Below are 26,116 nucleotides of genomic sequence, written 5' to 3'. Positions count from 1 at the left end.
TATCAAACTAAGAAAGTCTCCTAATTTTAATTTACTGAAACATTTTATCATGAATTGTTTAATTTTATTGAATGTTTTTCCTGCATCTATTGAGATAATCACGTTATTTTTCTTCTTTATTCTGTTAATGTGATAAATGGAAATGTAATGCAAGCTAGATATATCAGAGTTGTCCCTGGGAATTTTGCTTGGTTATTAAGAATAGTCTTCTCTTCCATAATTATGAACCATAACAACTATGGAAGCCTGGAACTTCTGGAGACTGTCTTTCCCACCACATGGAAGGAGCCTGCCAGAAATTAAGCTCAACCCAGAGGAAATCAAAGTCAGGGGATGAGGCAGGGGGATGAGAGAGAGAGAGATAAAGGCACTCACAGAGAAAATAATATCAGATGACAACATTTGAGCCCTAGATTTAACAATGTCAGGCCTTTCCCTGTATTGACAAGATATATGAACCAATGAGTTCCTTTTTTATTCTCTTAAAGTATTTTGAGTTGATCTTATTTATATTCATCCCATCCATCTTGCTTGGAAGATTTCCCCAAGCAAATTGCAAAATTCATCTCACACCGTTTATTGAACATAAACTATATTTCCATTACAGTTGGCTGGGACAGGGCACTGTAGCTGAAACATGCATTTCTAAGCAGCTTATTCAAACAGTATGGAAGGGAGGATATAAAAACCAGCACAGATCAGCATCCAGATACACCAGCATTAACCTTTATATTCACACACCTGTTAGGTCCTAGCTTACCACACAACCCATTTTCCAACATAAAGAACTTCAGCCGCTTATCCTGGCCTTTGGAATGGGTACAGAAAGAATTCCCCAACCTATCTTCCTAATCACAGATGAAAATTATTCTAGGAATCTCTGGAACATAAAAGATGTAAGGAGTAAGAGAGCTAATGAAAGACCCAATCTTTCCTGGAGCAAAGGGCAAGAGTCACAACTCAGGGAGCAATTACGTCCGTCTTTTATATGGAGGCTTCCTTGTCACTGCTGTGATCCCCAGCTGAACTGACACCCCAGGAGGTCTCAGCTCAGAACTCTGCACGGTACAGGAGCAGCCCCAGCATCCCCTGGGCTCCTGTCTAAGACACTGGTTTAATGAAGCCATATTCCATGCATTTGATGAGACATTCCCGAGCTGTCTGGACCACTGCTGCCCTCTTCTCATCTGGCTCTTGTTTGCCCACCACAGTCAGGATCTCCAGCAGTTCACTCTCCACCAGCTTCTTGGCCAGCTCAGCATCAGCTGCCAGCAGGTTGTAAGCAATGACCAGGCCCCGGTGTTGGACTGACAGGCGGTCATGCAGGCAAAGCCGCTGTAAGATCTCCAACCACTGAGTCGTCTGGAGGTGGGGAGGAGGATAAAGAAGGGTTGGAGGAATCAGTTGGGGGACAGACAAACGAGATTTTGGACTAGATAAACAGAAAGCATTGGCCAGGCTCAGATTCTGAGCTCTGAGAGGGCAAACATATATCTGCTTATCTGTCTGGGTCTCAGCTTCTGCCTACTGGAGCCCCTTGGGACTCGCTAGGTGATGCCCATCTCCTTACCAGGGCCAGGGCAGCAATCAGAGACCTAGAAGGAACTTGAGATAATCCAGTCCTTTCATTTTATAAGTGGAGGAACTGAGGTTCAGGGAAAGGAAATAACTTAGCTATGGTCACACAGCTGGAAATAGTAAAGAGCAAACATTCACCCATCCATTTAATTTTTAAGCATCTTGAGAAGCAAAGGACAGGCCCGCTGCCTGCCTGAGTGGCATGGGGATGGAGAGTGTTCAGAAAGGGGGATTCTAACCCTGGACACATATGCAATGCCTGCTTCTGCCCACCCAGGTGCCCTTAGAGGCATGCCCTAGGCATGCACTCCACTAGCCCTGACTTCAACTGGAATTAATACTGGGGTCTGGAATGTGTCCTCTCCTCCATTCCTCCCCCATCTCTCTCCTCCCTTCCCAGTTATGAAGCAGCCCCACTGGGGCTGCTTGGGGAAAACAGGACTCTAGACCCCTCCAGTCACCCCAGGACACAGGGCTGGAGCTGAGAACAGAACCAGGAGGCTAGACATATCATTCAACAGACACACATGAGCAACAGAATAGAATAGTTATCAGTATGGGATTTGGAGTCAGAGAGACTAGTGTTCGGGTCCCAATTCAGCCCCTTACCAACTGTATGGCCTTAGCTAAATTATTTAACCTCTCCAAGCCTCAGGAGCCTCATCTGTCATCTTTTATGCCTACCTCACAGCATTGTGATGATTCAGTGATATGACGCATGGAAAGAGCTTAACGTGGGAGCTGGAGCATCGTAAGAGCCCCAAAGTAGATGTGGACAGGAATGATGATTTTAGGCACTAATCCAGTGATTTCCCCTTTGCTTCCTCGTGCCTGTTACACCCTTCTTTAGTCAGCAGGGATACCTTTCTACGTGCACCCCTCTCAGATTGGAAGACAGACGCAGGAAGAAAAGGCAAATTATTGCTTCTGAGCAGATTTTTGTAAACTCTGCACTGATTCTCCCATCACAAGGACAGGAAAGGAAAGTTCAGGTAGCTGTGGTAGGGTTCAGGGAATGATTGAACGCTGATGGGTAACTGATCACGGGTCCAGCACCCATCGCTCCCAGGGACAGGAATGCAGCCAGGATTCCTGAGCCCCTCGGGAAGACAAAAGAAGTGGTCAGGAGTGGGTAGCAGTCCTGAAGGCTTTCAGTCCCCTCCTATCTAACTGGCTGTGTGGCTTTAGGCTATTACTTTTCTGAGCTCAGTTTCCTCATCGAGAACTAAGGATAATAATCATCATGCCCACTGCACAGGGTCATCGGGAGGGTGGAATGATATAATAGACATAAACACTTAGAGAAGTGCCTGGAGCATCATAAGTGAAGGAGTCGCAGAGCACCCCACCTCTGATTTACTGAATCAGAATATTCGATGAATGCACGAGGTCCTGGGTCCAATCCCCAGTATCTCCATTTAAAAAACAAATGAAAAAGAATATCTAGTAAAAGTGTTTTAACCAGCCTTCCAGGTGACTCTTACACACCTTATAGTTCTGAGAAACTTGCCTTCGGGAAAGTGCTGAAGGCAAGGGCCAAGCAGGATGAGTTACATCCCAGAGAGAGACCCCTCCTCTATTGCCAGGACAGCATAAGCCCCCATGGAACTTAGAGAAAACACACACACACCATAAACCCCCGTAGAACTTAGAGAAAACACACACACACACACACACACACACACACACACACACACACACACACACACACACACACACACACACAGCATAAGCCCCCATGGAACTTAGAGAAAACACACACACACCATAAACCCCCGTAGAACTTAGAGAAAACACACACACACACACACACACACACACACACACACACACACACACACACACACACACACACACACACACACACACACAGCATAAGCCCCCATGGAACTTAGAGAAAACACACACACACACTTACCTTAAGCTGACTATCTAAAAGAGCCTGCCTTTTAAAGTAGACTTGCTTTAATATGTTTGAATTGAGATGTCTACATTTTTTTCACTGTCAGTGGCAATGATGCCCACGAACTAAGTTCAGTTTGGTGAAACAAGGAAGGTTTCATTTTGCACCCCCATGTTTGTGACTGTGTCAACATCACTTCTATTACTCCTGCCGAGATGGCCACAGTCCCTCCAAAGGATCTGGTCTTCACATTCACTTAAGAGAATCTGCCGCCACTTTACCAAACTGCGAGCTCCCTGTGGTACCCCAAACACATCCACACTTCTCTGGGGGAGCTTGGGGGCTCCACAGCAGTAGTTAGTGGTTGTTATTATTCTTAAGTAATGAGTCATAAGCGCCACCAAAGGCAGTGGGCAATTTGAGTTGGCACACTTAGGGAGTCCAATAAACGAGCGTAAGGGGCAGAAGTGTATCAAGTCTTCTCTCTTTAGGTAGTAGGAACAGATCCCCAAGGGGCTGGGAAGAGTTACCATGGGGGCTGGCCTCCCTCCAGGGGATCGTACAGGGCAGTGAGGTCTCGGGGTGGGGAGATTCTCTAAGAGCCCGCCCAGCCTCTTCCTGCCCCCAGGGCCCGCTCTCACCACTTGAGTCATCTTGAGGCACAGTTTCTTATGTGCTGCTGTCAGCATGGCCAGGGCCCCTGCAGCTGCATTCTGCACCTTGTCATCATCCTCCCCACAAAGCAGCACCACCAGCTTCAGCCGGTCATTCCCATCAGCCAGGAACCTCTCTTGTACCTAGGGGAGGCAGGCAGATGGCTCAGAGAAAAATGCCCCCACCTGCCCAGCCTGGAGAGGGAAAGATGCATCCTGAGCCACAGTGTCTGACCCAAGATCCCTCAGAGTTTTCCTTTGAGCGGCTCGCCCATGACACCTCCTCCAGGAAGTCTTCTCTGATTAGCTGAAGGGGCAACCAACTCCTCCAGCTAAAAGGTTAAAGAGAATAAGGGATTCCCCACATAGCATCCTCCATCACTTCTTTTTGCATTCAACTCTCCACCCCTCGGGAAAGGGCAAGCCCAGACTCTTGAAGGGGAGATGTTCCTGAGGAGCCGTGTTTCTCTTCTCTTTGGGGAAGCCCAGACTTTTTCTCCCACCACAGATAGGCGTTCAGGGTCTGCCATAAAATGACTCTGCAGTCCCTGAGGCACAGAGGCTTGGCAGAGCAAGGGACAGTTGTGTAGTTTATGTGGTACTCAAGAGCTGCTGTACCATTCACCAGGTGAGGGATGCGGCTTCCCAAGAACCTGAAAGCCAGGAGAAGAGCCTCCCAGGGCCCGGGGACCAAATGCGGCCATGAACTAGTTTTCCTCATGGAAGGCAAGTGATAGGGGTTACTTCCAGGCCACCATGGCTGAGTGCTACAGGGGTCTCCCCCGTGCCGTGGTCTGTCTCCTCACTCGCCATCTGAACGCAGACCACTCCCAAGGTGGCAGAGGGGTAGACAGTTCTTTGTGGCGCAGGGCTCTGGTGATACTTACTGATGATCAAAGAAGCCTGGATCCCCAGGTCATTGCTTGGAAGTGAACCTTCCAACCCCAACGTGAGCAAGAAATGATGTGAGTGAGAAATGAGCTTCTGTCCTGTTGGGACCACTGAGCATTTTGATTTGGGTTGTTGTGGCAGCTGGTGCTCCTTTGGGAAGGCGATTCCCCCTCTCATTGCTCACCCCTCCCCCTTTCTTTGGACGCACTCTCTCCTCCCACTTGGCTGCCGGGCCCCCAGCCCAGCCTCAGGCCAGCTCCCTGGTGACCCGTGGTAGCTTTATTTCTTTTGATTAACAGGCTTTCATGGATCAGGTTTTCCTCCTATAACAGGGAGAAGATCCAAGACTTGAGGGAAGAACTGAGGGTGGGATGGGGGTACAGCTCAGTGGCAAAGCGTGTGCTTAGCATGCACGAGGTCCTGGGTCCAATCCCCAGTACCTCCATTAAAAAAATAGTAATAAAGTAATAAAAAAATTTTAAAAAGAATTGAGGGCAACAGAGTGGCTCTCAAACTCACCCCTACGTAAGAGCCCAGGAGGGCCACTTGGCCTGGTTCTCATGGTAACAAAGGACGTCAGATTTCCACCCTATTGTTACCTCTGATGAGACTAATACCTACAGACACAGCAGTGTTCCAGCAGGATGGAAAGAAAGACATTCATTCATCGCATGGTGATAATTTATCCCAGTACTGGACCATGAAGCCACTGACATGTTCTGAATTCATTTTGTTTTTACAAATCCTGTAATTCTCCTGTGAATTGCATTATCCTAGTGCATTGCAGTTTCTATGGAAACAGTGATCATTCACTAAATGGTAATGTTTAACATATTCTAAAATTGTTTGTCACTGTTTTTGCCCTGCTTCATTCTTTTATACCTGTGGAGCTGCAGCAGTTGCAAGTGGTCCAGCTTCTCTTGATCTGTAAGAGGCCCTGCCTATGAGACTATTTAGGAAGTAACTTGGGGAAATGGCACTTTGACCCCATCCAGCCCAAGCTTTGGGGTCAAAGCCCCAGCTGGGGATGATGTTATTTTGTATGTTTTCCTTTGTCTCCTTTGTGCATATATTCTCCTGGGGGTCCCTACAGGGAGGGGTGCTGTAATCTAGGAAAGACTCAGGGATCCCTGGGTTCTCTGGCAAAGCGCTACCTTAATACCATTGTAACAGCCCCCAGTCTCATGCCAGGCCCTGCCTTGTGGCCGAACTCTCCGTGCCTTGATCAGCCCCCATCCCCATCCTCAGCCCTCCTCACCTCCTTGTTCACCACCATGTTACACATGCACTCGGTGGCCGCCTGCCGCAGCTGGTCATGATTCTCAAACATGTAGTTCTCAATGTCTGGCAAGGCCTTCTCCTTAAAGATCTTCTGCCTAGTGTGTGAGGGGTGGAGGAAGAGAGGCCACTGAGTCTTCTGCAGTGAGCATTTGGTGTTTTTGGCCACCCCTGGGCCATCCCACATCCTTAGCCAACATGGTTTAGGTGGCATTAATCCCACCCCCACCTCCAAGAGGGGCACCCAGTGACAGAGCCCAGCATCTTGGCCATTGCAACAGAGTCTGGGATAAACAAGTCACCCAGCTGGAGATTTTTTTGTATCATTGCTGGGGAATGGCTTTCTTTCTCTCTCCTGTTGTGTATGAAGCCAAGAAGGTGTGAGATCTGGGGCAGCCCTTGTGATTATGAGACAGGGGAAAAGCCCATCTGAGAATTAAGACAATACAGACAGAAGACGTGGAGAGAAATAGGACCTGGGACGGCTTTGACACCCCTGTATCAAGCCGCACCTGAATCCGGATTACCCCAGACTTTTTATTTACATGAGTCATTAACTTTCCTTTATGTTTGGAGTTGGAGTAAGTTTTCTCCACTCACAATCAAAAGAATTTCAACCCAATACATTCCATATACTCCATGATCCCCCATTTCCGAGAAGGAATACGTGGTATCCCCACCCATCCACTTGCTCTCTTTTTTTCACTACTGCAGATGGAAGTGTCTTTATAGTTCCTTTGACTTTGTACACTCAATGTGGTTTTCCAAGTGCTAACTCAGATCCCTCTCACAGTCATTTCTACCCCCTGCCTTGGATCCTGTCCCCCAAGGAAAGCACGCACAGTACACATGACATGTTCAATTTAAGGACGCCTCTCTTCACCCCTGCCCCCTCCACATCCCACTCACCGGAGTTTGTCACTCCGCTCAGACAGGTTGGTGAGGCCCAGGAGAGCCTCGTAGTTCTGGAGCCCGTCCCTCTCTGTGTCCAGGAGACTCACGAGGGGTCGCACCACCTCATAAACCTATGGGGGAGAGGGTCAAGTTGTGGTCGGATGGATACCGTGTTCTCCCAGTCCTTTATAGTTGCCCAGCTCTAGAATTTCCAAAGCACTTGCCCGCCCACTGTCTGATTCAGCCTTCACAGTGCTCCTGAGAGGCGGGATTAGTTCCTTTACTTTGCAGACGAGAGAACTGAGCTTCCGAGAGGACAGCCTTTTTAGTTCAGGCAGAGCCAGACCTGGAATCCACCCACCTCCAATTCATTGGCCTCTTCGTGAGGGCACCATGCCCCCCCTCCCAGGCCAGGGGTAGGGTGACAAGGGGAAAGGTCCCTGGGAGCAGAGGAGACTCCTCCCATCACCCCCTCTCACCCCCCTAGTTGCTCACCCGCTCCCCAGGGAAGGCGATGTCCGGATTGGAGACCGCTGCGATCTTTGCTAGGGCGTGGGCTGCCTTCACTTTGCCCACATCTGTGCCCTCCAAAGCCAGAGGAATCAGAGCCTGCAAGAAAGGGCACAGTCACTCCTCGGTCACAGACATGCAGAGGCCTCTCTCCACGCCCTCCCTCTCCAGCTGCTGTCTGTTCCACCCAAAGTTCAGGAAGACTCAGCAAGGTAGCCAGTTCTTGAGCATCACAGAAAACACTGAAATTCTTAATCACAGATTCACTCCCCCCAGTTCCCAGCACACGTGGAGGTCTTCACTCACACTCTCCCCTACCCATCCATACGTTTGTTTGGTTTTTGGAAAAATAAATAGATCGATACACTGATGTTTTGCTTTCTGCCTAAGTCAAACCTAATCAAAACAGCAGTCATTTATTGAATGCCTACCATGAGCCAACACTTTAAGTGAATTTTCTCTAATCCTTGTGACATTCTGCAAAGTGAGTGTGTGATTTTTTTTTTTTGCCACAAACATTTGGTTTTATTTTATTTATTTATTTATTTATTTGAAGTACAGTCAGTTACAGTGTGTCAATTTCTGGTGCACAGCACAGTGTCGCAGTCATGCATATACATACATATATTCGTTTTCATTTTCTTTTTCATCAAAGGTTATTTCAAGATATTGAATATAGTTCCCTGTGCTATGCAGAAGAAATTTGGTTTTTTATCTATTTTTATACATAGTGGTTAACATTTGCAAATCTCAAACTCTCAAATTTATCCTTTCCCACCTCCTTTCCCCTGGTAACCATAAGATTGTTTACTATGTCTGCGAGTCTGTTTCTGTTTTGTAGATGGGTTCATTAGTGTCCTCTTTTTTCTTTTTTTTTTTTTTTTTTTTTAGATTCCACATATGAGAGACATCATATGGTACTTTTCTTTCTCTTTCTGGCTTACTTCACTTAGAATGACAATCTCCAGGTGCATCCATGTTGCTGCAAGTGGCATTATTTTATTCTTTTTTATGGCTGAGTAGTATTCCATTGTATAAATATACCATAACTTCTTTATCCAGTCATCTGTCGATGAATATGTAGATTGCTTTCATATCTTGACTATTGTATAAAGTGCTGCTATGAACTTTGGTGTGCATGTATCTTTTCAAAATTAGAGTTCCCTCTGGATATATGCCCAGGAGTGGGATTGCTGGACCATATGGTAAGTCTGTTTTTAGTTTTTTGAGAAATCTCCATACTGTTTTCCATAATGGCTACACCAAACTACATTCTCACCAACAGTGTAGGAGGGTTCCCTTTACTCTACACCCTCTCCAGCATTTATCGTTTGTGGACTTTTGAATGATGGCCATTCTGACTGGTGTGAGGTGATACCTCACTATAGTTTTGATCTGCATTTCTCTGATAATTAGTGATATTGAGCATTTTTCATGTGCGTATTGGCCATTTGTATGTCTTTGTTGGAGAATTGCTTGTTTAGGTCTTTTGCCCATTTTTGGATTGAGTTGTTTGTTTTTTGGTTATTAAGTTGTATGAGCTGTTTATGTATTCTAGAAATTAAACCCTTGTCAGTCTCATCATTTGCAAATATTTTCTCCCATTCCGTAGGTTGTCATTTTGTTTTATTTATGGTTTCCTTTGCTGTGCAAAAGCTTATACGTTTAATTAGGTCCTATTTGGTTTTGGGGTTTTTTTGTTTTGTTTTGTTTTTGTTTTTGCTTTTATTTCTATTGCCTGGGTAGACTGCCCTAGGAGAACATTGCTAAGATTTCTGTCAGATAATATTTTGCCTATGTTTTCTTCTAGGAGGTTTATCATATCTTGTCTTATAGTTAAGTCTTTAAGCCATTTTGAGTTTATTTTTGTATAGGGTGTGTGATTTTTTTCCCTTGTTTTACAGATGAGGAAACTATGGCTCAGGGAGATTAAGTAATTTGCCCGAGGTTATGCAGCTAAGAAGGGAACAAATGAGGACAGGACGACAAGTCTCCTCTAGTGGAGCCCAGGGTCTCTATTCCTTCCAAAAGCAAGGAGGAAAAATGAGATTCCATAGTAAATCTCATGCCGCATCATAAACTCAGGCAGAAGCTGGTTTTGGGCACAGACAGCAGAGATCCCTGAATGACCGTATTCCAGGAGGTTGGGTTGGGGTAGGGAGTGCATTATTCTTGGGCCAGGCCAGGAGCATGTGCACACACAGACATACAGACACACACACGCATGTGCTCTTCCCCATTGGAGCACTTTCTAGAATGGCAAGAAACTTATCTTGCCCGATTACCTTGCCACCACCTTGAGCCACGATGGTGCCTCGGTCCTTTGGGTTGTCACACAGTGCCAGGAATACCCTGGAGGACAAGGATAAAGGACATTCAGAGCCAACAGATTAGACCCAGTGAAGCCTTGGGAAGTGCTACCCCTGTGCGCTTGCCCCAGAACTAACCTTGGGAAGATACTGCCATGGACATAAGTGGCTGGGGAGGACATGAGGCAAGATGCAGCTGCAAAGAGCTGCCCTATTTCTGTTCAGGCTCATAACAAATGGCTTCCTGCTGCCCGCCACCCAGGAGAAACTCTTCAACATGGAGGCGCCCCAGGACTTCTGTGCTCTGGCCCTTGCCTCCCTCTCTGTTCTCATCTAGCACCCCTCTGTCCCCAGGACTTCGTGCTCCAGGCATATTCCAGGAGAACCCCGTCCTCATTCACTCATTCTCCCTCCATCCTTAGTGTCTTTGCATATGCTGTTCTCTCTGCCTGGAACCCTTCCCTCCACTGCATTTGAGGGGCTCCTTTTTGTTCATCAGGGTTTCCCTGAGTTGTCACATCTTCCAGGAGGCGTTCCAGACTGCCCACCCACCTACCCTCCAGTCTGGCCAGTTGGGTGCCACGGCTTGTGCTCCAACCAGCCCTCTGTATGTCCCTCCTCGTGGCACCCACTGCACTTTGTAACTGTGAGCCTGTCTGCCTCCACATCGGGCTGCACATCCGTGCCTTTCATCTCGGGAACTGCAGGGCCTGGGAACCAGGTGAGCAGAATGGACAGTGACCTCTTTCCTCCCAATGCATTTGCACCTGTGATGGCCCACCTGCCATGTCGCTTCTCAGTGCTGACCTCCTTCAGTCTCCTCTCCAGGCCCCCAGTGGCTCATTCCCTCATTTACCACCCCCCCCAGTATCTCTATCTCCCTGCCCAGCCTCCTGCCTCAGCCCCCAGCCCTGGCCTGCCACAGCCGCACCTGGCCAGCAGCTCTTTGGTCTGGTCGGTGAGGATGGCATTGTCTGCTTTCACCATGCAGGCCAGCGCCGAGATGACGCCGGCCTTCAAAAGCCGCTTAACCCGCATGTCTACAAAGTCCTTCTTGTCCTGGGGAGATGAAATGATGGTAAGGAAATCCATCTCAAAGACTCCGTTCACAGAGGAGTAAAATAGAAGGAGCATCCAAAACACTAGATCACTAGATGACCCATACGTGACTTTCTTGCAGAAGGCTGGCTTTCCATCAGGGTGAGCATGCAGAGGGGAGAGAGGGGAGGTGGGCAGGAGTGAGAGGGGAGAGAGAGCAGACAGAGCTGACATAACAGTGGACTGGGTTTTGCTGGAAACCCAGAGTCCGCCCTGGAGTTAAATACTCCATATAGATAATCCTTAGAGTAGCTAGAGAGCTTGTGGGAAATCTCTAGAAGCCAAGTTTGAACTTCACGGCAGCAGAACATGCTATACACACTCGCTTGCATGAAAAACCATGCAGCTTTATAAACTGGTTTAGAGAATGATATAGCAAGGGGGAAAACCCCTGGAGTATTTTTCCCAAATTGGGTACAAAATGATGACCACATTCTGATTATAACTATTAAAAGGAAAAAATGCACAGAACAAAAGAGCTTCTGGGGGGTGATAAACAAAAAGGCTGACAGTGGTCAGTGGGGAGATGATGTAATTGCAGGCAGCCATTTTCTTTCCCTAACTGTCCCCCTTTTTGTTTGTTTTGCATCATGATTATATGATTTTGATCATTTAAAAAAACTAACTGCTTTACTGGCTAGAAGTGTGATGCACATATATTCACATGCAAACCACACACAAAATATAACTTTGTGTGCAGGGAATCATTGTGGGGAGGGCTGCAAGGGGATTTGTGACATCTGGGCTGCTGCTTAACCATAGCCTTCCTCTTCTCATCATTCGTACCCATAGCCCCAAACCTGGATATCCCAGAAAATGAAATTTTTATAAATGTGGAAAACGTGAAATACAACTGTCTGATGTCCATGAAATCAACAGCATAAATTGCAAAACGTTCATCATGGCTCCATTTGGTCTCTCAGACTACAAATTACTGATTCCCCTTCCCCCTCCCCCTCCACAGAATATTAAAACTAAGAAAAAACAGAGTGCCACCTAGTGGGAGAAACTGACCATGATCCTCTTCAATGTATCTGTATCTTCCACCAAATCTCCCAGACACAGACTGCACAGCACCTGAACATCACTAACTTTCCTTCAAACCTCTCTGACGGTCTGGTGGTATAGGCCCCCTCCCAGCCACCCCCATCCCCACCTTGGGATGCTCCTCAGGCACGTGCTGCTTGGAGAACTTGGCGAGCTGCACCAGCTCAGGGATGACCTCCTTGACATCGTAGCTGTTGGTGCAGTTCACCAGGGTGGTGGCCACCGAGTACAGGATGGTCTTATCAGGGGTCTGGAGGCAGGAGGTAGGGGAGAAGAGGGGACAGGCACAGAAGGAACCTGAGAACAAACCGCTGCTTCCAAGAAGCTTCCTCTCTTGGCTCTTGTCTCTGCTCGCATAAGGTGGGCAGCAATTTCTCCTGCCCCATCAACAACACCCTTGAGAGCATAAATGGGAGTCCTCTGAGTGCCCTCTTTGCTTTGTGCCCCTTTCAAAAGCTTTCCATCAGACTGGGGTGGGATGCGGTGGGGGCTAGACTCCTTCTGCTGGAAACTCCCTCCCATACTTCCGCCCTTTAGTGATGAAAAAGAGCCAGAGGGTTGGTCCAGCAGAGGAGGAAAGGAGTCTGGGAGGGACTTATAAGGAGGGGCGGGCCCAGAAGATGCTAGGTACCACCTCTCAGTCCTTCAAGACCTCAGTCCCAGGAGTCCCAGGAAAAAAAAAAACCAACCTCTTGTTCATCCTCCCACTGCCTGGAAGGCATGAAGAGGAAAGATGAGATCAGAAAAGAGAAATGACCCACCCTGGTTTACATGAAGAGTAAAGGGTAGAGTCAGAATGAGGACACAGAGATCCAATTTCTCAGGCTCAGGGGAGGCTGTGTGAGTCCAAATCCAACCAACCCTGAGGCCAGAGGTCAGGGCCACACTTGCCTTGGCCAGCTCAAACATGGCCTGCAGGGCAGGGATGTCCTGAACAAAATCATCCTTCACATCAGCGTCCAGCGTGAGGTAGGCCAGGCCCTCCACTGCCCATCGCCGGGTCCGGGTGTCTATGGACGCGTTGCACAGCCACCTGGGGGAGGGGAGACACTGGGGAAGGATGCCAGGGGCAAGAGTGAAGTGATTCAGGGGAGTGGGCAGCAGGTGGGTGGCCTATCTGGCATCCACTAGGGCACATCCTGGAGAGGAGACGGTGGGCCTGGGGAAATAAGACCCCCTTACTTGCGACACTGTTTGGCCAGCTTCTCTGTGGACCCTTCAGCAAACTGCCGGAGACCGTAGTCTGTGCCGCCTGCAGAACCAAGTTTACAGAGTCCCTGCGGAGGAGGGGAGACATGGAGGATCAGAGACACCAAGGCTTGGGGACAAAGCCTGGCTTAAACAGGTCCCTGGGGCTGGAATCCTTTGCCCCTTTTCTTTGCCTGGATAAACTTCAGCGCGTCCTACAGAACTCAGCTCAGGTGTCACCTCCTCCGAGATGCCTTCCCTGAGGCTTCCCGGTTAGGGTAGACGTCCACAAAGCTGGAGGCTTTTACCCTACCCCTTCCCTCTACTGATGCTTTGTGTCTTCATTTTGAAAAGTCAGCACAGGAGAATAGTAACCAGATCTGAAATCGCAATGAGAAAACGTATGACACAAAAACTGGCAGTGAAATCATATTTTGTGGGTGACAAATTCGGATGGGCAGGTGTTTACCTGGGGAAAAAATGTCTCCCGTAAGAGAAAACCCACCATGGCAGCAGATAAAATTCGTTTTTTTAAAACTGATATGAAAAACCAGATCAGTGACTCACATCCTCACTGTAATTGCTGACGAGAAAAAGGTCAATAAAAGTATTTTCCGTAAAAATAAAATGGAAAAAAATGCAGCAGGTTTCACTATGCTATGTAGAAACTGATTAAGGAAAAACTGACTTTTTTGGTTGTACTGGGGATTGAACCCAGGACCTCAGGCATGCTCAGCACGCACTCTACCCCTGAGCTGTACCCCCCTACACACCCCCAAACTGACTTTTTGGAGTCTGCACTAAAACTACTTGCTGGACAAAAACTCAGCAGTGTTAATTTCACTCCAAAGCATTGGGGCGAACGTCGTCAGGGCTCCGCAGCAGGATCCCCCATTCTGAATCCATATTCTCATAGCCTCCTGCTTGTCCCCTTGCTCTGGGTGCCTCCTACCACGTGGTCTCCTCACGTCTCCTTTCTCCGGGTGTCCCTGTGTCCCGGATGAGTCTGGTACCCGGCCCACTCACCACCAGCGTGCGGATCTTGATCTTTTCGTTCTTGGTGGTCTTGTAGATCTCTTTGAGCAGCGACACACCATTGGTGATGATGAAGGTGGCGCGGCTGAGCTTGGTGGACGCATGGATGAGGGCCTCCACAGCCACCAGCTGGTCTGTCTCCCGCTCTGAGCCACACAGCGCCACCATCATCTCCATCACACCTTTCAGTCCCAGCAGCTGATTGCCCAGGTCAAAGGGGCCTTGCAGGATCCCTGACACTGTCTGGATGGCAATCACATTCTTGTCCATGTCCTGGGGGTCAAACTTGCCCCTAAAACACAGGGCAAGCATGGTCAAGAAAACTGGCCAAGGAGGAGGTAGGAGAAGTGTATGATTTGGGGGCCACATGAGTGTGCCATCTTGGAAGCACATCTCCCAGCCCCAGTACAGCCTTCGGATGACTGCAGCCCAGGCCCACATGTGACTGTAACTTGTCAGCCCCAAAGCCAGAACTACCCCACCAAGCCTCTGACAAACTGCTGTCATGTTGTGAGCCAATAAATGGTTTCTCTCATTTTAAGCTCCTAAATTTTGGAGTAACTTGTTACACAGCCACCGATGACTAATACAGAGCCCGCCCCTTCAGGAAACTCACGTGATGTACTCCTCGCAGATCTTGCGGAAGTGATCGCGCTCCGGGTCACAGCGCAGGTCATCGTAGAGCTTGTTGATGAGGATAGTGGCCAGCATGCGGGTGTTGTCAGTCAGGGGCAGGCAAGACGGCAGATCTGGAACCTGCCCCACCACTTTCAAGATCTTCCTCAGGCCTGTGGGATGGACGGCAGCAGGTGGAAGATGCCTGCTGGGCCCTGTCCTCACAAGCAGCCCCCTCACTCAACTGTGTCTTATCTCCAGCTCTCTCCGCCTGCCTTTGGGCAGCGCATGGCTTATCCAGAGTGGCTTATCCCTGGGATGGGGCCAGGAGAGCCAGGTTTTACACCTGACTCTGCCCGAACCTGAGCAATCCCCTTCCTGCTATGAGCCTCTATTTTCACATTTACAAAATCAAGACTAGTTGATCTCAGAGGTCTCTACCAGTGCTGACAATCTGTGCCTTGATATATAACCTCCCTCTAATACTGTTTTATATTCTCTTTTCCCCAGACTTCCTCGCTTGTCAGGAAACTCCACCGAGATGTTCCTCAGTGTGTTGTGTTCTCTGCGTGTGTTCAGGTCCTGAATTCAGAACCTTGACCTACACCCTCACCAGTACACTGGTGGATCCTAATATGCTAATACACTTTCCCGGCTTTTCAGTTGGGAATGAAGACTTCTCCCAGACAAGAGCCATACCCCTTCCACTTTCTGCTAGGTGCCTGGTACGCTGGTTGCCCACTGAAAAGGCTGGGGTGAGCCCCGGCCCTCCCATCTCCTCACCGTTATCCACCACATAGATGGTGCGTGAGTTGTCTTGAATGGCAAGGTCCTTCCTGGGGACATTCTTATTGAGCAGGTTCAGGGCCTGATCCCTGCCCTGGCCAGACACCTTCTTACTGACCAGCATGTCGAGCAGGTGGTTGGTGATCTGCTTCAGGTCCTTCTTGGTGTCTGAGGAAGGAGAGGACAGTGGTAAATCAAAAGGACTAGGGAGTCTCAGGGCTGTAGAACCAGTGATGGCAGAGGCTTCTGGAAGGACTCTGGAAATACTGAATCCACTGCTTCCTAGATTTTGGAATTTCCCAGGGAAGTATAGTATTGCCCATCTCACTCCAAAAAAAGGAAGGGAACTCTCTAAACAACACCCCCAAGGGGTCCTCCAGCCACTCTGAACGCTGACCTCTGCAACAGCCTATTCCATACGTGAACAGCTCTGGTTCTTAGAAAGTTCTTCACTCCCAGGCAATGACTGGCAGGGATCCAGAGATGCTTCATGCAGTTCCTACTACACTGATTTAATAAAATGTTTTCCAGAAAGGAAATTTACACTCCCTACATACATCTTACTCCCCACAAATTCAGGCATGCTGGGAGCCTGAATTTCAAGCCTTTGCTGGGATACCAGCTCTTCCCTGTTCACTGCGGATCTTAAAAGCAAATGCCTCTTCCTGCTTTTGCCCTGTCTGACCTTTCTGGAACTTGGAGATTTTTGTCCTCATTCTGAGTTGGAGCCCAAGGGCAGGCAGGTAGAAAATGAAAAATCGCCTAGTCATGTCATATAAATCAATGATGAAGAAATGGGGCTATTTAACAAGAGAAGGAAAGACATGAGTGGACATGAGATAAAGGTATGTCATGAGACTTATTCTGTGGGACTCCAGAGGGCAGAACTGGGACCAGAGGTGGGTGGAGCTACAAGCAGATAGAGCTGAAATCACTATATGGAAGAATTCTTCAGCAGAGATGTCCAACAGCTCACTACCTCCTGAGGAAGTTGCAGTCCCCAATGAAACATGCTCTTGGGGAGTCTCCTCCCATACTGGCCCTGGGTTGGTCTTGTGATCTTATGGCACACCAGGAGGCTTAAAAACCCTTGCACAGTGGGCTTGTCCATTCAAAATGCAGCCGCCATGTTACACAGAAACTTAAGCTGCCTGCCAGAGAGGCTACAAGGAGTAAAACCAAGGTGCCCTGGCCAGCACGTCCAGTTAACCGCCGGCCATGAGTGAAGACATCTTGGACCCTCCAATGATTCTAGTGCAGAGAAAGAACATGACTTGCTGATCATTACAACAGTAAGTCAGAACCACATCAAGAATTCAGGACTCCAGACAGGTCAAAATTATTAATCTCCAAAGAGCTCTGCTGAATCAATAAGAAAAACACTGATACTCCAAGAGGAAAAATAGATAACATGAACAAGCCTTTTCAAGACAAAACCAAATGGCTAATAAGAATAAGGAAAAATGATCAATATCATTAGTTAATTTAAAAAATCCAAGCAAGATAATTTTTACCTATTGAATAGGAGAGTATCAGTAAGAATGACAGTATTCGAATCTGGTGAGAATGATTTGAGACTAGAACTCTTACCATCACTTGGTGAGAGCACAAATTGTTGCACCCTCAGAAAGGAATGTGAAAGAGCTTTATTTACATTCATAGCATTTAACTCCAGTTTCTAGGAATTTGTTCCAAGAAAATAATTACAAATGCAAACAGAGATTTACATAAAGAATGGCAACTGAAATTTTTTTATAAGCATGCAATTAGAGACAATCTAAATCTCCAATAGCATAGGGCTGATTAATGAATTATAATATTGCCATACAATGGAATATAATAGAATTATTTAAGGTCAAATTTTCTATGAGTGAACCTGCCTCTGTGCCCTTCCCAGGCTGAGCAGGAAGTTCGAAAATGATGTCTAGGACCTGGATGTGCAGGAAGAAACATGAGCTTGTATGTGTATATATGCAGGAATGAGACAAATGTCAAAATAATAATTATTAAAGTCAAAAGGAATCCTCTTTAGGAATATTAAATGGTATGCAATACTACTACAATGCTTAGAAAGGGGAAAAACACAAAACCGCCCATAGCTGAATTCCAGCTTTGTTAAATAGATATTTATATGGATGGATAGAAAAAAAGACTGAAAGGATACACATGGCAGTGATAATAGTGATTATCTGGAGACTGGCTTGTTTTTTTCATCTTCACATATTTCTAAAATCTTTCAAATATCTCCAATAAGCCTCTGTTTCTTTTTTTAATTGTATAAAAATACATAAAATAAGATGCACCATCTTAAAGCGTACAGTTCAGGGCATTAAGTACACTCACGTTGTTGCATAACCATCACCGCCATCCATCCATAGAACATTTTTCATTTTACACAAGTAAAACTCCACACCCATTAAATAATAACTCCTCATTTCCTCCTCCCCCAGCCCCTGGCAACCACCGCTCTACTTTCTGTTTCTATAAGTTTGACTGTTTTAGAAAATGCATATAAGTGGAATCACACAGTACTTGTCTTTTTGTGGCTGGCTGATTTCACTTAACATAATGTTCCTCAAGGTTCACCCATGTTGTGGCACGTGTCTGAATTTCCTTCCATTTTAAGGCTGAACAATATTCCATTGTATACGTAGACACCACATTTTGTTTATCCATTCATCCGTCGATGGCCACTTGGTTGCTTCCACCTTTTAGCTGTTGTAAATAATGCTGCTATGCCTCTGTTACTTTCATCATCAGAAAATAAATGAAAAAATAAAACCTGAACACCTCTATATAGAGGGAGTGCCCAGTCCGAGGTGGTAACTGACTCTTCCTTGCCCCCTACCCGCCGGCACCAAAACCGAAGACTGTCTCCTACCCAGAACCAGGGCCTCCTCCTTCCTTCGATGCTCTTGCTTGTCCTCCCCAGACAGAGCGTCGATGATGGCCTGGAGCAGGTTGCAGACGGCCAGAGACATCTCCTGGTTCTCCACGGCCATGAGGCTGCAGATTCGGTCTATCCGGACGGCGTGGAGAATCGCTGTGGCCTAGAAGCCCCACCCCCCACCCCACCCCAGCAAGAACCACAGTCAGCTGCCTACACTTCCCTTCCCTTCCAGCTGCCGGGCAGGTTAGGGGGTGGGTGATAGCCACCCAGGCAGTAGGGACGTTCGCCCAGGCAGCTGATGCCTCATGGGGCCCATGGCCTGGAAAGGCCCTTGACACAATCCAGGCCCCTTTCCAGAGGTGCAGAGCTGCTTTGTCCAATATAGTAGCCACTCGTGCTGGGGAAGTCACTGAACACGTGCAAGGTGGCAAGTCCACTTGAGATGGACTGAATGTAAGATGCACTCTGGATTCCAAAGACTTAATATGAAAAACAGTGAACTCTCCTCATAGCCTTTGCATTCAGCTCTTCCTCATAAACCACTTTCAATGAATTTATCTTTGCTTAGTTAGACCCACTCCCAGCTCAAAGGAAAACGAGAGGGTCAGCCTCTGTTGGATCCGGGACCAGGCAACCAAGGTTGAAGGGGGACACCTTAGACATTGTATCAGGGGCTGTCATGCCAGCCACACCCTGCCCACATGCCCACTCCAGGTCCTCAGACTGGCAGCCATCCCCACCATGAACCCCACCCCGCCTCACCCTCGCTCGGTGTCCACTGCACATGCCGGACAAGGTCCGCACCGCAGCCAACACCAGCTCAGGCTTCTTAGTGTCCACGAGCTGCAGCAGCAAGGCCACGCCGTTGTTCTGGAAGATCCTCTCTGCCCCTGCTTCCTCACGGCCTAGGACAATGAGGTTGTTGGCAGCCTGAAGGAGGGAGGAAACCATGAAGGTCGTGAGGGAGGTCTAGCTACCGAGGTCTCGGCCATGGGCCAAGGTGAGGAGCTGGTGTGAGGACTGGGTCTTCAAGACATCTTTATATTCTCCCGCCCTGTAATCCCATTTCTGGAAACGTAACCCAAGAACATAATTCAAAACAAGAAACAAAGTGACTTGCAATAAAGTTCTATATTTCAGCCACGAAAGTCACGAATGAGAAGACTCCTGAGTAACTTGGAAAAAACATTGATAAGTAGAAACAGAATCCTTGGTTCACTTGGATTGCACTTATGGTAAAATAAAACTGTGTCTATATGCGTGTGGATAAGGAATTTTTAAAGGTAGAGAAGTGTTCAATTAAGGAGGCTGTTAGACTGAGGTGGCTTCAAAGCCTTACAACTAAGTAAGCAAACCCAAACCTAACCTTGTATTGCCTTAAGGTTAAGAAATTGAAATTTAGAGACAACCAATCATAAACAGCTAAGTAGGCTTTCCCAAGTAATGTAATTGCTTAAACCACAGCCAATCAAATAATTGCCTTTCTTTGCTTCCACCTCTTTTCTGTGAAAGTCTTTCTCCTAGTCCCTGTCGGTGGAGGGTCCCTCACCACTTCTGGTTTGGCGCTGCCCAGTGCAAACAGATTTTGCTCAAATAAACTCTTTAAAATGTTAATATGTCTCAGTTTATTTTTTAACAGAAGTGAAATGTCTTTACATGGAGAAATATTTTCCTTTAAAATTTTCCTTGAATATGGTTTTGATATTTTTCTGTTCATCTGTTCAGGGTAATCTGAAGTTGCAGGGTTGCTCCAGAAGGCTGGAGGTTGTGGGCAGAGGAAGCACTAGCTGGGATTTGAAAGCCTTGGGTTTGAGTGCTGATTCTGCCACATGCTAGCTGTGTGACCTTGAGCAAGTCATAGCACCTCTCTGGGCTCCAGATTGATTTCTATAAAAGTAGACAGTTGAGCTAGGTTTTCAAGTATCTTCCCAACCAAAAACCTTCCTCCTTGAGGATACATGTACAGTCATTCCTCAGTATCCACAGGAGATTGGTTTCTGGACCCCCACACATAACAAAATCCATGGATGCTCCAGTCCCTTACATAAAATGGCATAGTACAGTCGGCCCTCTGTAACCGCAGGCAGCCAATTGTGGGTCAAAATCTCCAGATCTGGAGAGGAGGACTGGAGCAGGACTTCAGACCATGGGGTTGGGCAAAGAATTCATGAGGCAAGAAGAGGAAGAGGTGGGCAAATAGATGGAGAGTAAGATGCTGGGGAGGAGGCTGATCAGGGAATTCCAGGCAAGCATCAGCAGAACCGTCATCACTATCAGTCAAGGGCTTTGTACTTTCCAAAGCGCTTTTATCTAGAACAACTCATTAAATCCTCATAAGAGTTTGTTATAAAAGATATTTGCATATTATATGGACTTATTGACCATAAAACTAAAAAATTCCCCAGGCACTGTCTGTCAAGTTCTTATAAATATTCAGATGTTCATTTTTTCTCCTCTGAAGGAATAGAAAAACATTTTTCTAATGCAACAAATTTGGCTAAGAGGATAATATTATGAATAAATATTTTCATGTTTCAGAATGACTTTTTGCAATATTTTGAAATAGAATAAAACATTTTAATGTGTCATTGTATCTCAGGGTCAAAACTAGGGTGAGGCAAGTAAGACACTCCCCTTGGTTGCAAAATTTACAGGGACACCAAAGACCTCTGTAATCAAGATAAATGATATTTATTGCAATATTTTAAAATATCAAAATCAGTGCAATGCAAAAAAATCCGTGATAAACAAAACATCAAAAAGATAAAGACAGGATCCAACCCTGCTGCATGACTCTCCTCAGTGGTGTCACCCTAATCCCGGTCCTTTTTATAATTCACCTTGTTTTCTAAACTGCTTAACGTTTGGCCCGTCTTTGTCCGCTTCCTCCAAGGAGCCGCTTCCCGACTCCCGGTCCCGCAACCTGGCAGGGCGTTGGGGGCGGAGCCTACAGCCGATGTGCAGTTACCCAGCGGGTCCCGAGAGCGCCCTCTGCTGACCAGATGGTTGCCCAGCACTCACCTTCTCCAGTTTATCGGCTTCACTGTTTCCGTCCAGGAGAATTTCAAACATTTTCTGAACCCTCGAGTCTGTGGAGAACTGCACACGAAGCTGAGGAGAGAGGAGCGAGTGGGAAATGAGGCAGGCCGACATCCGTATCATTTCAGTCGGCTCCATATAAAGTTCATCTCAGTTAGTATTAGGGTAACTAGTCTTCCTGCTGCCCTCCATCATTCATTCATTCAACAAACATTTACTGAACAGCTACTACGAATCAGACACTGACAGATGCCGAGGACAGAATTGTGAACAAAATCAAGTCCTTGCCCCACAGAGCTCACAGTCTAGTTACATTCACTGGCCCATTTGGTCTTCACAAGTCTTGGAAGGCAAAGTATCATCACCCCAATTTTGCAGTTGAGTAAACAATTACCTAGTAGATATTTAAATATGGGCTAAAACAGAAATATATCTACAGGATCAGACCCTGAAATGGTTTTCAACTCCCTGTTTAAGCAAATTAAAACCATTATTTTCAAATGTCTCATCCCTCACTCTCCCAACCCCAACCCCAATGCTCTGAAACTTTCATAAAATGACGTAACCAAACATCGTCTCCCATCTTCCCAGCTCCTTCAGTACCTCCCACTGCTTTGTTCTGCTGGTCCACAGTGCCACCTATTTCCCTCCTGGGATCATTTCCTTTCTTGGGGGTGGGGGAATCTCTCATTCACCACCCCTACTCTGATCACTCTTTAGTCTGTATTTTGTCAGCCCTTGGGTCTGCACTCTGGACATTATGCTGTGGTCCCCCCTGGGGGCTGCCCCAGGCACACAGGAGTTACTGTGTCTTGGAGCACGGAGCTGTGTGATCAGTTACCCTCCTGCTCTTACAGTGGAGAAGCCGACACCCCAAGGAGCCCCTCAGAAAATTGGTAGCTAAGCCAGGACTAGGGTGCAGGATTCTTCACTTCTGGTCCAAGTTCTCCTAACACCACTTCATTTTCCTAGAAAAGATTTCCTGTCCTTACTGGTTCCTGGCTCTCCTCCATTCCCCAGTAATACCCTCCCTTCACCTTTTCTAGATTTTTCCTGCTGCCTTTGTCATCCTAGAAAGAGAGGAAGATTGTATTGAGGACACACTAAGTTGCAATTTTTTTAAAGAGGCCTCCATCTGGAATTTGAATGACTGATGTTCTACTTCTGGCTGGCTTGCATGCTCGGATAAGCATCACAGCATCTCTGATCACTCACAGACAGGTGCACCTGCTCGGCTGTTCTTCACCACGTGCCCACTCCATCCAAAAGTGTGGAGGTTGGCTAGCCCTGCCCTGGGGTCCTGTTCCCCTAACTTGTCCCTACCAGGAATAAGGGGAGGTAACCAGGGCTCGTGGGAAGGGGACCCGCTCACCTTCTCCTGGATGCTGGTGTTGAGCCTCCTTAGAGTCTCCTGGAAGTTCTGGTTCCGTGGCTCCAGGGTGGCACAGCGCTGCACATCCTTGAAGGCCTGGTCCAACTTCCCCAGGTGCTCCAGTGCCTGGCATCGCCGATACAGAGCCTTGATGTCCGAGGAGTTGATGTCAATGGCTAACGAGGGAGACAGGGAGGGCCTCAGGGGACTGGCGTGCAGACCACCTTCCTCCATCCCCCACCGCTGCCCCCAACTCCAAGGCTTCTATGTCTTGGAGTATATGAACCCAAGCAGACTATCTGGCCCAAGGCTCCCCTTTGTTAGGGAGGCAGAAAGAATCACAGTCTCAAGGTTGGAAGGGAGCTTAAGGGTTATCTCGCCCAATGTCTGATGCTCCAGCCTCTGTTCCATGATCCCTGCCAAGTGCTTATCCAACTGGTGCTTGCATACCTCCAGCAGTGGGGAGCTCCCTCCTTCCAAGGCAGAAAGCTCTTCCTTCTTCCTACCAAATGTATCTCCCTGTAAACTTGCCCTTTTAAGTCCAGCCCTGGAACCTGTGAGATGAAATCCAATCCTTCCTCCTTGTGACAGCCTTTTAGGTATTTGAAAGCAGCTCTCCATCCCACCTGGGAGCTCAAGCTAAATATTGCCACTTCTCTCAGCTGCTCTTCAGGGGATGTCCCCTCCCAGCTGGGCCCCTCCCTTCTGAACTCACTCCAGACTATCTCTGTTTCTCCTAAAAAATGGTGACCAAATCAAAATCCAACACAGACCTGCGCAGAGGAAAATCCCCTTCACCCTGCATATTATAGCCCTAAAAATACGGCCAGGAGAAGACTTCCCATTTTGATCACTGTTTATTCAATTCCATTCTATTCTAATGATCACACACTATCCTATAGGCTATTGAGGCACTCCAAGGCCAGCGCTGATGGATGTTTGTTTCTCCTAGTGTCCTCCCCTCAGGATGCCTGGCCTCCCCCAGAGTGGACCAGGCTGATGCCCTGGTTCTGAGGACACCCCACCCCCACCCCACTGTGAGCATATCCTAACTTACAACAAACTGGCTGTGTCATTACTGTGACAAAAGGATTTCTGCAAGCATCCTTCTCAGAAGAGAAGCTGCCCCCAGCATATTTAATATGTAAAAATGTGACTCCAGTCTGGCTTTTCTCGAGCTCTCCTTTCACATAAGAGCGGTACAACTGAAGCCCCGCCTACAACGCCTAGGGTGACGTTTATACAATCTGTAATTCTTGTGGGTCTCAAGAGCTTCTTAGACAAAACAGGGATGTGGGGTGGGGGGTGGGGTAGGGAGGGCAAGGGCAAGGTGAAGGGCCTCACCTCTCGAAGCATCTGAAGCCGCCTGAACATAGTTCTCCTGAGAAATGGGGAAGGAAGAAACTCAGTTAGTGCAGGTCCAATGCAGAGACAGCCAGAGAGGGTCCCCGAGGTGCAGAGAGGGCTTGCTGGGAGCTGCCACTGTCAGAGGCCAGAGGAGCGCCCCCACTGGGCATGGAAAAGCAGGTGAGCTTTGGCATCAGGCAAACTGAACCCAGGTCTGCCACTAACGACCTGGAGATCTTGGGCCAGTGATGGAGCCCTGAGCCTTGAGTTTCTGCCTGTGATATGGGCCTGACAGCAGCAGTGGCCTCCCAGGCTGTCGGTAAGATGCCACAAAATAACATATGAGAAGCCCCCACCTTCCCCACCGGCACGATGCCGGTTCCCATTAGGCTGGTTCCCATCTGGATGGGTTTCTGTCTCGCAGAGGAGTGGGGCAGGCGGGGGATCCAGGAAAGCAGTGGGAGGTGCCGCTCTCCACCCTGAGGGGTCCAGGTGAGAGGGCTGGGTGACAGACACAGGGATCAGGGTGAGGGGGCTGCCTCCACACCCTCAGCCCCCTGTCCCTCCCCAGCCCAGACCGTTTTCAGGCCACAGGCCGCCCGGTTCCGATAGAGCGTGGCCAGCAGGGCCTTATCCTTGGTCAGCTTCAGGGCCTGGCTGTAGCTCTTGGTCGCAGCCTTGTAGTCCTGCAGCTGGAAATGTCGGTTCCCTTCCTCCTTCAGCTGCGCAGCTTCCATCTCGGCCATCTGTCGGGACAGGAGCAGGTCCGTCTGGCCAGCCCCTCCCTCCAGACCCAGCCTGGGCTTGTGGCCTGAGGTCTGGGGCTCTAGGGTCCCCACCCCCCAGAATGGGAGTTGAGGGTGCTGCCTGGAGGGGAGCCACCCCAGCACCCGCGAGTCCACTACAAGGAAGGACATCGCAGCATTTGCTCTGAGCGGGGCCTGAGTGGAGGGCGGTCTCAGAGTCCCTGTGCCTCCCTCCCTACCCTCCCAGCTGGACGGGTGAAGCCACCCCACCAAGGGCCTGAATTCTCACTACAGGCCTTAAAATTCCCTCTGGGTCCCCCTTCTCCCTCCCCAGTCCAAGGAGCACTCCAGGCCAGCTCACTTTCTCACAAGGACGATGCTCTTGGTCCTTCTCCCTGGGGGTGTCACTCCTCTGAGCTCCCGTGTGAACCCCCAGCCATCCAGAGTCAGTCTGTCCCTCCCAGCCCCCACCCAGGAGACTTTATCGCCCCTGCCAGTGGCTCCAGGCCTTATTTGGCCACAGGGGCAGGTGCCCCTGGAGTCTGTCATCGATACTCAGGGCCCTCCCCCTCCCCAGACTGGTCAGTCATTACCACGTGGAGGTTCTGACTAACCTCCACCCTGGCACCCCGCTCAGGGCCAGTCCTGGGGGCTCAGGCACTCATGCCCCAAAGAGGGAGAGAAAGATCCAGAGGAACAGGAATCCCCCAGCTGACACCCCCCTCCCTAGGCACAGCTATAATGCTGCTTCTCCACCTCCATCCCAGACAAACAACCCCTCTCCCATCCCCCCACCGCTGCTATTTTGGGAACAGAGTGACAGCTGAGGGGCTGTCAGACTTGGACTGCAGAGCAGCTGCTCAGGTCCTAGAACAACTGGAGACTTCCAGAAATGCCTGTCGAGAGGGAGGAGGGAAGAAGAGGAAAGAAAGTTCCT

At 48.4% G+C, this 26,116-nt stretch overlaps 2 protein-coding genes across 8 annotated transcripts in view; one reads left to right on the top strand and one right to left on the bottom strand.

Annotated features, from left to right (window-relative positions):
* Positions 1–20,289, top strand: part of LOC105104731 (leucine-rich repeat-containing protein 37A) — a 116,407-nt gene extending 96,118 nt beyond the window's left edge. For 2 of the 7 annotated variants that reach the window (XR_010384639.1, XM_064495936.1), the window contains one exon: positions 15,510–20,289. Coding sequence is in view for 4 of the 7 variants with exons in the window: in XM_064495936.1 (XP_064352006.1) it covers positions 15,510–15,585 (76 nt within the window). In the remaining 3 variants the exon portion in view is untranslated. Of the gene's footprint in view, positions 1–8,598; positions 8,721–8,865; positions 8,883–10,543; positions 10,877–11,007; positions 12,345–15,509 lie in introns of those variants that run through there. The other 5 variants (XR_010384640.1, XR_010384638.1, XM_064495938.1 and 2 more) reach the window with 5 other exon arrangements.
* UNC45B (unc-45 myosin chaperone B) lies at positions 1,087–25,637 on the bottom strand. The gene is made up of 20 exons (XM_010998486.3): positions 25,541–25,637; positions 25,012–25,179; positions 24,431–24,467; positions 23,087–23,262; positions 21,697–21,786; positions 19,438–19,605; positions 18,667–18,835; positions 15,783–15,953; positions 15,001–15,172; positions 14,376–14,676; positions 13,344–13,438; positions 13,053–13,194; positions 12,271–12,411; positions 10,948–11,075; positions 9,993–10,059; positions 7,693–7,806; positions 7,213–7,328; positions 6,284–6,401; positions 4,123–4,278; positions 1,087–1,362 (listed from the first exon to the last, which is right to left on the bottom strand). The coding sequence occupies exons 2-20, from the start codon at positions 25,177–25,179 to the stop codon at positions 1,102–1,104; spliced, it is 2,790 nt and encodes a 929-aa protein (XP_010996788.2). The 5' UTR covers positions 25,541–25,637; the 3' UTR covers positions 1,087–1,101.
* Positions 25,638–26,116: the final 479 nt, after the last annotated feature.

Source organism: Camelus dromedarius, chromosome 16 (genome assembly GCF_036321535.1).
Source record: "Camelus dromedarius isolate mCamDro1 chromosome 16, mCamDro1.pat, whole genome shotgun sequence".
Lineage (NCBI taxonomy): Eukaryota > Metazoa > Chordata > Mammalia > Artiodactyla > Camelidae > Camelus > Camelus dromedarius.
The sequence above is the reverse complement of the archived record's forward strand: the minus strand, read 5'-3'. Positions and strand labels throughout refer to the sequence as shown.

Excerpts from the sequence above, each read along its gene's own strand:
- UNC45B (XM_010998486.3), bottom strand. The coding sequence starts at position 25,179 with ATGGCCGAGATGGAAGCTGCGCAGCTGAAGGAGGAAGGGAACCGACAT. Across the intron at positions 23,263-24,430 it reads GGCTTCAGATGCTTCGAGAG|CCATTGACATCAACTCCTCG; the intron begins GTGAGGCCCTTC and ends CTCCCTCGTTAG. Across the intron at positions 1,363-4,122 it reads GCCTCAAGATGACTCAAGTG|ACGACTCAGTGGTTGGAGAT; the intron begins GTGAGAGCGGGC and ends CCCCACCTCCAG.